A 12,267-nucleotide genomic window follows, 5' to 3' on the forward strand; every position below is an offset into this window, starting at 1 on the left:
GGTGGGTGCTTACAGTCCCAGCTATTCCAGGGGCTTAAACCTAGGAGGTCAGGACAGGAGGCAACATGAGGAGATACCATCTCAAAAACAAACAAGCAAAACCCCCCAAAACAACAAAAGACTTTCCCATTAAGAAATGTATGGGCCTTCTCTCTTTCCAACCTCTACACCTCACCAAAGCCAACAGGAATTACCTGAGCTAACTTGCTTATTTCAGAAAAAGAGAGCTGCCTGAAGCTCACAATGAGACTTGCTGACGTCAGGTAAAACCAAGGCCTCTAGGATCCTCGGTGAGGCCCTCCACTTCATAACATACCCTCTACTAAGAAATGAAGCAGAAAAGCTGGCTCAGAAGCTCTGGATACAAATCTGACAGAGCTGAAAATTACAATGAAGCTACCTCTCAGTTGTACTCTAAAAATGTCTCAACAGAGCATAACTGAACGATGATGTGTTAGATCAGTTTTTATCAACTTAAATATAAAAGTTTTTAATGTAATAGGGAATTCCAGTTAGTGTTAAGACATTTAAAATTCTGTAAGTAGTCCTAAATAACGAGGGTTTTTTCCATGATGTCACTTTTACTGGTGATAAGTTCACTGATCTCGAGTCAGAGTCCTGATTCCATCCTAGACATCTTCTATCCTATGTGGCTTACTCTTACTTGCAGATGAAGTGAAGGTGTAGAGGGGTTAAGTCATCAGCCCCAGGCCACACAGCTGCTAAGTGAGAGCTTAACTCTGACTCATGCCCAGTTCCTAGGTTTTCACCATTGTGCTGTCCCACCTCCTCTGCCTGCCAACCACTACAAATCCATGGACAACTCACCGACCACACTACTGCACTTAGAGTTCAAAGAGGGCTGGAGGCGTGGCTAAAGCAGTAGAACATCTGCCTAGCAAGCTTGAGGCCCTGTGTTCAAACCCCAGTACCGTCCAAAAAAAAAAACGGAAAACAACCAAGAACATAAAGAAATGTTAAGAAGACTCTGGCCCAGCCCCCAAAGCCCAACATGTGAGACCTGCCCAAATTACAGACCAGGCGCCTTTCCTGGTGGTGCAGTTCTCACTCATCATCCTGCCAGGGAAAGTGAGAGACAAGCGTGAGCGGTGCACAGAAGCCCATCTTGTGTACACATGAGATTTACTGATGCACATCCAGGAACTATAAATGACTAACGAGATACTAAACACAGCTTGGGGAGTCTGCTAATCTTTAACCCTATTAGTACGGTTTCTAACATAACAAAAAGTTATCAATGAAAACTCACTTCCAATCTACTATAAAGTACATACAATATGAAAGGTAAGACTCAGCCTGGTCCCAATCCTCCACTGTGAGTGAGGAGCATAGCTCCCCACATTTCCTCTCTATTCAGCTTATACGACAGTGACTGTCACACCCAGGCATCCTTTTTACTCCTTATATCCAAAATATGCCAATGAATGTTTTTTGTGGAACTATTCTTATAATTTTTCAAGATTATATTAATATTTTCAATACTAGCCTCTCCATAAACTATCCTGAACATGTGTTAAAGATCTGATGAAAATAATTTATCAGGAGTCAAACTGGCAATGGTGGGAACCATGTTACAAACTTAGGAAATTTTCTCTAAATAAGACCTTGCACTAGTGCACACTTAGTAGACTGGAGGCGTGACTCAAGCGGTAGAGCACTTGCCTAGCAAGCACAAGGCCTTGAGCTCAAACCCTAGTACCACCAAAAAAATTTAAAAGAAAATAAGACAGAAACACATTTCCTGTCTTCAAAAAGCTAAACTATGACTAACAAGACATGTATCTCATAGTGTTATACTACAAAGTATCAAATAAAATTTTAGAAATTTCCAGCTACATGTAAGTTGTAAATTAATATTCATGTATTTCAAGTTAACTATGAGACAAGGTAAAAGTTTACTGAAAATTCCCAAATAAAACTCCAGAGTTTTCAGGTATTCTATCTCTTAAACTCATTTAAACCACACTATACTCAGTATCTCAAAACGCGCACTAGGGCTTATCAATAAGGTGGTCTTTCTGGCAATACTGGAGTTTGAATTCAGGGCCTCACATGTGCTAAGCAGGTGCTCTAACGCTTATGCCACGCCCCCAGCCCTAATATGATCTTGTAACTGCCCAACTTCAAGAGGTATTTTTTTAAAGTATGAAAATGCCATAATGAAACCCAGTATTGTGTGCAATTAATATATGCTAAACAAATGACGGCAGCAAAAAACTTTTAATACAAACAATCCAGTACAACCCAGTAAAAGGCCTGTGAAGAGTTAATATGAAAGACAGGTACCTCGTAGTTTGAGAGAAAATCTAGTAATTCTGACTGAGATGGGATGTAGAGAAGCGGCTTCATCACCCGACGGACAAACTTCTCAATGTAAACAGCACTCATGGGGCCTTTGTACTCGATTGGTCCAAAACTAGTACCAAAAAAAATAAAATATACCATGCATTAAACCTACAATGGACAGCTAAAATCAACACAACAGAATGAAATGTCTTGTTTAAGAAGCCAACTGGTTCAGACGTAAGTAGCCTGCTTTGCTTAGGAGGTGACTGGGAGCTAATTAAGAATCAGCATTTTAGCCAGGAGCCAGTGACTCACATCTGTAATCCTAGCTACTTGGGAGGCTGAGATCGGGAGGATCACAGTTAGAGGCCAGTCTAGGTAAATAGCTCAGGAGACCCCATCTCCAAAATAACCAAGCAACATGGACTGGAGGTGTGGCTCAAGTGGGAGAGCATGTGCTTTGCAAGTGGGAGGCCCTGAGTTAAAATCCCAGTACCACCAAAAAAAAAAAAGAATCAGCATTTTAACAGTGCAACCTTGTCTCAAAAACAAAACAAACAAAATAGAATCAGCATTTTAGGTGAGGGAAGGGGGAGGGTACAAGCAGCTGTTACCTTTATATAAGATTAATTCAACAGCAAATTAAATTCATTCTACTTTCTGAAAGAAAAATTAATTCGTACAATATTTATTTCCATCAAAACCAAACCCAAAGGATGAGTGGCCTTGGAAACTGACCACACAAGAGCTAGAGGATCCCACTATGTTGACTGTACACTAAAACGCAGGTAGGAGACTCTTTTTCCTCAGTGTCTGGTCACTGACATGAGGATCATGCTGGACAGTGAACCCTTGATGGACTCAAAAGTAGTTATTACTCCCACACACCTACAGAAAGGGTCACTGTATTGCAACAGAAAAGCATCACATGAAAGTAGGAAGTGGAGGCCATGTGAATCATCTTTTTTCCTCTCCATTAGGGCTATTCACGGGGCACTCGGGAATTTGGTCCAGTACTCCTCCTCAGCTGATCAGATTCCAGCCTGGCTCTCAATATTCCCCTAAACTCATCAGAATTTGTGCACGGGCCTCTCAATCTTGCACAATACGACAAATATGGTAAGGTGGGAGAGGTACCCGAAATTCAGCAACTCTTCAGCAATTCTTCTCGATAGAAACTGACATTAAGCTTTTTGTAAATAGCAACAAGAAACAGCAAAGAATTACACATATGCTGTGCTCCCAATACAATAAACATACAAGATAAACACAATTCTTAAACAGCATGAAGAAAGTATGAAAGCATTCTGCACGCACAGCTGGAAGAGCTCAGAATTCTATCATTTCAACTTACCACAAGTCAGTTCAGTGTAAAATCTGCCATCATCATCATCACCAACTCCATCAATCACTAACAAATTTTAATTTAAAAGAAAAAAAGACTGGTGGGATGGCTCACATAGTAGAAGCACCTGCTGAGTTCAATCCCCAGTACCACAAAAAAAAAAAAAAAAAAAAAGCCAGGTACCAATGGCTCACGCCTGTAATCCCAGCTACTTGAGAGGCTTAGATGGGGAGGATCATAGTTCATGGCCAGCCCAGGCAAACAGTCCGAGAGACCCCATCTCCAAAATAACCAAAGCAAAATTGACTGGGGGTGTGGCTCAAGCTGTAGAAAGCCTGCTTTGCAAGCAGAAGCCCTGAGTTCAAACCCCATTCCCATAAAAAAAAAGTCAGAAAAGCATACGATAGCTTATTTTGTTCAGTAAAAAGAAGCCAATCGACCCTGGAACCTCATCTACACATGCCAACAGACTTGGCTGGATTTCTCTGGTGTGACATTACAAGGGTCCTAGTGACTTATAAAGGCTAACAAGATCCAACAAACCAGCTATCACTACAGGACGACCTGATTGAGGCCACTGCGGTCTGACAGAGGGCTGTGAGACCCTCACCCCTGCCCTGCTTCAGACTTAAACTTTTCTTGTAACATATCAATACAAACCAAAAAACCACTTTCACAAAACAAGCCCACTAGTTTCTCTAAGCAGCTACGGCAAGATAAGCCACTACAAGAAACAAGGGCAAAGCAGCAACAAAACCACACCAACAACAACAGTGTACTCAGTAATGAAGCCCAGTGGGCACCCGCACAATCACTATTAACTAGAAGTGCCTCACAATACTGGGAGTGCTCCCAAAAGGACACAGCTGATGGAAGCATGCATGTGTAAAACAGAGGTCTTGAGCATTCTAGGACAGAACAGGAAAAGGCTATGCATATGAAATATTAGAACGAGCAGCAATGACTGTGAACAGACTTCACTGGGCAAAGATGAGGGGCAGCATTCCAAGGTGAGTATCAATCTCAAATTCCTCATCTGCAAAATGACACACACTTATATATGTATACACACACACACATAGATTTTGGAAGTACTTGCTAGGCAAGCACTCTACCACTTAAGCCATACCCCCAACCCTTTTGTGCTCTAGGTATTTTTCACGTAAGGCTGCAAGCATTTGCCATAGGCTGGCCTCAGACCGTAAACCTCCAACCTACAGCCTCTGGAGTAGCTGAGATTACAGGTTGACCACAACACACAGTTTATCGATTGAGACAGAATCTCACTAACTTTTTCTGCCTGAGCTGACTTCAAACTTCAGTGCTCCCAATCTCTACTTCCCACGTTGCTGGGATTACAGATGTGAGCCACTGTACCCAGCCTGAACTAGGCATTTCTAAGGTTCCTTTCATGTCCTTTTGACCCTTCTACAAAAGGTAAGAAAACGGCATAAAACAATAGTGTATACTCATGTATCTCAAGAAGACATGGGTACTCAAATGAAGAGAAGACTTCTGATTTTAATGCCACCTCAAGTTAGGCCAACTTCTAGACACCTTGCAAGGACTATAATCCCTAATACCCCCTTTTCCAAAGTCAGAGAATATTTCAGGAACTCAGTAGGGCAAGTTCAGTATCCCATTACTGAGCACAGAGTTATAAAACCTTGACGTACAGCACCTTATGCTTACTTTTATTTTACAAAGAAGGAAGTAAACTGGGCATATTGGCTCATGCCTGTAATCTCAGCTACAGGGGAGGCACGGGATAGAGGATCGAGGTCTGAGGCCAACCCAGGAAAAAAGCATGAGATCTTATCTGGGAAATAACTAAAGCAAAAAGGGATTGGGCCGTGGCTCAAGCGGTAGAGCACCTGTCTACCAAGCACAAGGTCCTGAGTTCAACCCCTAGTACCAGAAAAAAAGAAAGAAAAGCAGCATCCTTGAGACAGTTACTTAAAATCTTGTACTTTGGGCTGGGAGAGTGGCTCAAACAGTAGAGCACCTGCCTAGCAAGCTCAAGGCCCTAAGTTCAAACCTCAGTACTGACAAAAACAAAAAAACAAACAGACAAAAAAAAAAAAAAAAAAAACTAGAGAGAAAATCTCCAAGTTATAGACAAGAAGTAAGATGGGGGAGGATCCAAAATTGGTCTTAATGGTCCCCAAGCAAAATCAGGCTTGTTCCTACAAATAGTGGAATTCTAAACATTTACTATCCAAAGGAAAATTTTGGGTACACAGTGTGATCTTGCCCAAATACTGCAAATCGCTCCTGTGGAATCCTGCTGTGAGCCACACAGCAGCCTCCTTTGAATGTAGAAGTGGAAAGAATGGGACAGCTTTTGATCCCTACTGAGCAAGGCCAGCACTGGGAGGAGGGAGAGGGAGAGCCTAAAGCAAAGCTCCTCTCCTCACAAATCATTCTCTTTTTCCCCTTATCCTTGCATAGACTTCCGGCCACCACCACCGAACAGAACAAAGCCCAAATTCCATCTTCTGCCTCCAAAACCTTTAAGTCAGACTTTCAGATGTGACCACACATTCACAGCAGGGTCTGGGCAGTACTCCAAAACCAAATACCGGTATTTCTGCAGCAAAAAGGGCTGCCTGCAGTACGCAGCCTCTTGTTACTTCAGGCTAAATGAATATATGTGGGCACAGTCTTCTTTGTGATATTAGAATTGTAACTATGGAAATGTGGACCAGTAGTAATTTTCTTCCTAATAAAAAAGATGGTAAGATATCCCTCACCTCTGTCTTTTTTTAACCCCAATACTTGGGGTTTTTGTTTTGTTTTATTTTTTTGGTAGAACTGGGGTTTGAATTCAGGGCCTCATTTTTTGGTGGTACTGGGATTTGAATAAGGGCACTCTACCACTTGAGCCATTCCACCAGCCCTACCCCAGTACTTGGAATGGAACCCAGGGTTCTCGTGCATGTTACACAAGTGCTCTACCATGAGATATATCCCCAGGCCTTTACTTATTTTATTTTGTTTTGAGACAGCATCATGCTAAGATGCCTAAGCTGGCCTTGAACTCAAAATCCTCCTGCCTCAGCTTCCTGAGTAGCTGTGATTACAGATCTGTACCACCACACCTGGCATCAGACACCCTCTTGACTATGCCACCTGTCAGGTAAGAAGATGAAGAATTCTGTGTATTTTTGCACTGCAAAACACTTTTGGAATAGCTGAAATGTATGCCCAAACAATGGAATAATCTGTGTTTTGACGCCAATACTGTGATATACATAACATAAAAGATGTTGCAAAAGTGAGAAAAAGCAGCTTAGAAAATAGTATTACTGGGGTTTTTTGGTTTTTGGTTTTGTTTTTTTGATGGGACTGGGGTTTGAATTCAGGGCTTCACGCTTGCAAAGCAGGCACTCTACTGCTTGAGCCACACCTCCAGTCCTGTATTATTGTTTGATTCCAGGTTTGGCTTATAAGAAGGGAATAGGCATATATATTCACAAAAAACAAGTCAAAACATGGTGATTATATCTGGCTGATAAAATTATCAAGAGAGCTTTCAATTTTTAATTTACTTTTGCTTACCTGTATTTTCTACATTAAATCTCTAATACTGTCATATAGGAAAAAAAAATTTATAAATCAATGAACTTATGTGAAATTAGAAACACCACTGAAAAGTCCTTACCTTCGATGATATAGATGTATTACAGGAAAATAAAAGAAGTGCTTCTGTTTTCTGCATTTCCCCTGGTTCCACCAACAGTTAATTGCCACAAACAACACCTGCAGACTCAAAAAAAGGTTTCAAATGATTATGAGCAACAACTGAACAGTTACCAAGAATTAAAAGATGAAATTATGAAACTGGAACTAGCCCTCTCTTGCTGAAACAAAGTATTGTCAAAAAAAAGAAGTACAGTTTCAAGCTTTCAAAGAAGGTCAACATCTACCACTAAAAAAAAAAAAAGACATACCAGGTGCCTGTGGCTCTCACCTGTAATCCTAGCTACTTTGGAGGCTGAGATAGGGAGGATAGCAGTTCAAGGTCAGTCCAGGCAAATAGTTCAAAAGATCCCATCTCCAAAATAACCAGAGCAACATGGACTGGAGGTGTGGCTCAAGTAGCAGAGCTCCTGTATGTAAGTGCAAAGCCCTGAGTTCAAACCCCAGACCCAACAAAACAAAGAAAAAAGACAGACTCTTTTCCATGGTGTGAGCTAGGACTTGGAATCTGGCCTAAGAGCAAAAGTGTTTGCTCTGAAGTTTAAAATTAATGAGAACCAAGGACCTTTTTCTAAGCATAAATACACTAACATTTAAAAGGAAGTGTCTCTGGGGTTTGGGGTGCAGTTCAGTGTTATAGTGCTTGCCCAGCACGGGTGAAAACCTGGATTTGATTCTCAGCACTGGAAAACAAAAACAAAAATGAATATATCTTTTGACTGTCAAATTGAGCCTCTGAAAATGAAACAGAAAGTGTTACTGCAAATAAAACATCAGGAATGTCAAAAGACTTTTTTTAACTATATAGTTTCAATTTTTTTTTTTTCTGGCAGGACTGGGTTTTGAACTTGAGCCGTTGCACTTGCTAGGCAAGCACTCTACCACTTGAGCCACTCCTCCAGCCCTATAGTTTCAATTTTAATATAAGAAATCTTAAATGCACAGTAATCAAATGATATTTGTTCTCTTTGCACTGGTAACAAAGTTACCAATAAGCCGAATATATTTTTCCTATGGATTTTTTTTTGTCCAATTTTCTTTTTTTCTTTTCTCCTTTTATTTTATTGTTTCTACATTTACTTACATATGTATGCATTGTTTGTGCCACACACACACACACACACACACACACACACACCCCACCCCCGATCAAAAGACTTCTTAATGACTATTTTAAAAACTAATAAAGACAACTGATTGTTTAAGCCATGCTCTAAAAGGTAATGCTGAAAGTAAAAAACACAGATTAAAGGGTTGGGGATGCAGTTCAGTGGTGAGTGCTGAAATGGTACAATAGACCCAGATTCAATCTCCAGCACTGCAAATAAATAAACCGGTAACATGGATTAAATACATATACGTTTATAAGTAGATGTGAAGTATTTAGAGAAAAATGTCCCTATGTCTACAATTTAGTTTGAAATGTACTAAAAATAAGGATTAATAGATGGATCAGAGTGTCTCATCTTTGGAACTCTTGTCATCTTAGGCTGGATGGATATAGGGGTTGGGGTTGTGTTTGTTTTTGCTGCAAGAGTATGTCCTAAGAACTGATTGTAGGATGGAGTAGGTTGCTTAACTGCTTTCCTGGTCTCCACCCACTGGATACCAGTAGCATTCCTCTCTCAAGTAGTGACAACCAAAATGTCTTCACTAGACCAAATGTCCTGGGAGCAGGGCAACAGCAAAAAAAACACCTCTAATTGAGAACCTCGGCCCTAAGGGTTAGATGGATAAACTCCTGACAACTTTGCTAGATGTTTGAAATTTTCCATTATAAATATTTGAAAAACTATGACGGAATACTACAAATGAAAAGCCACCTTCAAATTCTTTATACCGTCTAGCACAAAACATCATTGCTCAAAACTCAGAGGACTCCTCTAAGAGTTTTAGCATACATTTCAAAGACAGAAAAACAATTTTTTATTTTTGATTTTTTTTTTGGGAGGGGGCGTTTAGCAAAAGCTCTACCACTTGAGCCACACCTCCAGCCCATTTTGGAGATAGGATCACTCGTACTATTTGCCCAGGATGGCCTTGAACCTTGATCCTCCTGATCTCAGCCTTCCAAGTAACTAGGGTAACAGGTGTGAGCCACTTGCAAAAAAACAACATCTTAATGTTGACGACTCATTTTTTTTTTTTTTTTTTTTTACTCAAAACTAGGGTACAATCTACCATCTTGTCAATTTTACTACTCCACATAATTCAAGAGATTTCTGCTGCTTCTAAAAATAAATCTACTTCTTTTTCCTACTGAGCACACAGAAAAACCAGGTCTCAATTTGGAAGGTGCTTTTATAAAATTTTTTGAAAGGAGTAGGGTAGGTACTGTGCATGCAGCACAACCCCAACTGCCTGTCGCCGTGGGATCTTTAACAAACCGCCAAGCTCCTCCAAGTCTGAAGGCCCCTGTTTCAGAAAACCAGGTCTAACAGCGTCAACTTGCAGAGCTGTTGTGAAGATTAGCCTGGCAAGAGGAATACTGTCATTATTCAGGACACACATTGACAGCACACTAACAATAGCATACACTTAACCTAAAACATAATGGATCCTGTCCCCACATAGGAACAGGACCTATGCTATCCAGATTTAGAACACTGGGCAATGACTAGCAAAGCGGTGCTCTCTTTTCCCCTGGTGTACAGCTTGCCTCTCAGTGTTCCATTAGAATTCCTGTTTCGTCCCTGGAAGTATTAGTGTAGTAAGGAATGCAGAGCTCTGTTTATACAGCATTTGGTACTTTTTCAGGGACATAGATTTAAAAGGCTTTGGTGGGCTGGGGAGGATGGGGCCTAGACACTTCTTGTTTCTAACAAAAAACCACCGAGAGTTCCAAATGAACTTCTGCAACCCAGGTGCCTGAGCTCTGCAACTTCTACAAGTGAGTTAACTCAGACTGGTGTCTCTCAGCTGGGCCTCTTACAAATCTGGGGGCACTTTTTGCTTGCTGTAATGACTAGGGGAAGCTATAGGACTTCCCTCCAAGCACAGGGAAGAGTCATCTACACCATCCCCCAGCAGTTCTACAGGCCTGCCAAACACTGATGTTGGGCAAAACCCCATTTGTTATTCTCTAGATGCAAACCCTCACTCCATTTTATACACAAAGATAAGGTACAGCTGCTGTATTCACTGACTTCCTCAGGAAGGCGACTGCTAGGGGAACTGAGGGCAGAAAGCAGTGTTTGGTTCAGGACCTTACCAGGAACTACTCGTCATCTTGGAAAATCACTTGCAATGGCCCTGTGTTATCTGAGCCACCAGCATACCACACCTTTAAAAATGTCTGCATTTGTAACTGTCCCACTCAGAGTGGCTCTACACAGAGGGACAAGGAGCTGCTTTACCTACATATTTATATACTAAAATACATGAGATTTAGCTATAAATCTCTTCTTTCCCACCACTTCTTTGTTACAACTAGTGTACTAGATTATTTTGAAATTGTATGTACAGGGATGGTTCACTGTCTGTGAATTCCCTTTCAGGAAGAAAAAAGAACAACATAAAATACTCATTTTCTGTTGGTTTTTTTCTTCTTCTTCTTTTCATTCTAAAAATACTCATTTCTCTAGCCAGGCGCCAGTGGCTCACACCTGTAATCCTGGCTACTCAGGAGGCAGAGATCACAAGGATCAGCGTTCGAAGCCAGCCTGGGCAAACAATTCAAGAGACCGTATCTCAAAAAATCCATCAAAAATACAGGGCTGGAGAAGTGGCTCAAGTAGTGGAGCATTTGCCTACCAAGCAGGAGGCCCTGAGTTTAAAACCCCAGTACTGCCAAAAAAAAAAAAAAAAAAAAAAAAAACAACACCTCACTTTCTAAGGAACAACTGGGACCCACTGGGCTAAAAACCACTGACTTAACACATGCCTCATTTGCTGCTCATGCCCTGTCCTACCACAAAGGCAACGCTCACTGAACACTGCCCACACAATTCAAGGTCAGGCTTGCTACAATTACAGACTCACACATGAACTTCTACATAAAGTCCCTCACTAGCAAACATCATATGGACACACAAGAACCAGGACCTTCTAGGCATGGTGACACAGGCCTACAATCCCAGAACTTGGGAGGCGAAGGCAGGAGGACAATGAGTTCAAAGCCAGCCTGGGATATGAGACCATCTCAAAAAAAAAAAAAAAAAAAAAAAAAAAAAAGAATGAACCAGGATCTTCAGCCTCCCTACCACCTTCAGTATTGAAACCACAACAGCCTGGGATCCCAGATGAACACTGGCCTATGTCTTAAGACGCAGAATCTACTCCCACTCTTGCCTCTAACTGACCGTGACCATCACAGAAATCCTGTTTACAGAAGCTTTATGACTTACCAAGTTCACCTACAGTTCACCTGGGCAAATCCCCAATTGGGTAAGGTGTCTGCAGGGAGGCACCTTCCCCTGCACAAAGCTTGACAGTTGTTAGCATCTTGGGTGGAACATGAGCATTACCTGGTCTGAAAGCTGGCTTGCTGCATGCTCAATTTCTGCCCTGGCTGCGATGGACTGGCCACACCATGGGGCATAGAAGAATAGCAGCACCACCTCCGAATCCTGGCGAATGAGCTCTGCATAGTCCAGCTGCCCCTGGAAGAGGTCAAGGACTGGAGACCTCGAGGAGAAAAAGCTGACAGGTGGCTTTGCTGGTATTATCACATCTTTTGCTCGACTAAAAAAGAGCAAACACAACAAGATTGCTTAGTTTGTTTTCTTCTAACATTGGCTTTGTATGGAAGGAGAATAAAGCTTAAAAAAAATGGAATACCCAAATCACTACCCTGAAACAAAAGTCATATACTAAGGGGATGGTCTAGCTGAGCTAACGCAGACATGAATACTACTTCAGAAATGACTCTTTGGTAGTCCATCCCAGGTGTGTGCTGGGAGAGCAGCAGAAAC

The 12,267-nt window shown here is 41.5% G+C and overlaps 1 protein-coding gene across 8 annotated transcripts in view; it reads right to left on the reverse strand.

Moving 5' to 3' along the window:
- Positions 1–12,267, reverse strand: part of Txndc11 (thioredoxin domain containing 11) — a 60,659-nt gene that overhangs the window by 43,171 nt on the left and 5,221 nt on the right. For 3 of the 8 annotated variants that reach the window (XM_074059569.1, XM_020167252.2, XM_074059573.1), the window contains exons 2-4: positions 11,821–12,037; positions 7,317–7,414; positions 2,308–2,437 (exon numbers count right to left, since the gene is read on the reverse strand). In XM_074059569.1, coding sequence (XP_073915670.1) covers positions 2,308–2,437; positions 7,317–7,414; positions 11,821–12,037 — 445 coding nt within the window. Of the gene's footprint in view, positions 1–2,307; positions 2,438–7,316; positions 7,422–11,820; positions 12,038–12,267 lie in introns of those variants that run through there. The other 5 variants (XM_074059574.1, XM_020167253.2, XM_074059571.1 and 2 more) reach the window with 5 other exon arrangements.

This window comes from Castor canadensis, chromosome 17, assembly GCF_047511655.1.
Source record: "Castor canadensis chromosome 17, mCasCan1.hap1v2, whole genome shotgun sequence".
NCBI classification, from domain to species: Eukaryota; Metazoa; Chordata; class Mammalia; order Rodentia; family Castoridae; genus Castor; species Castor canadensis.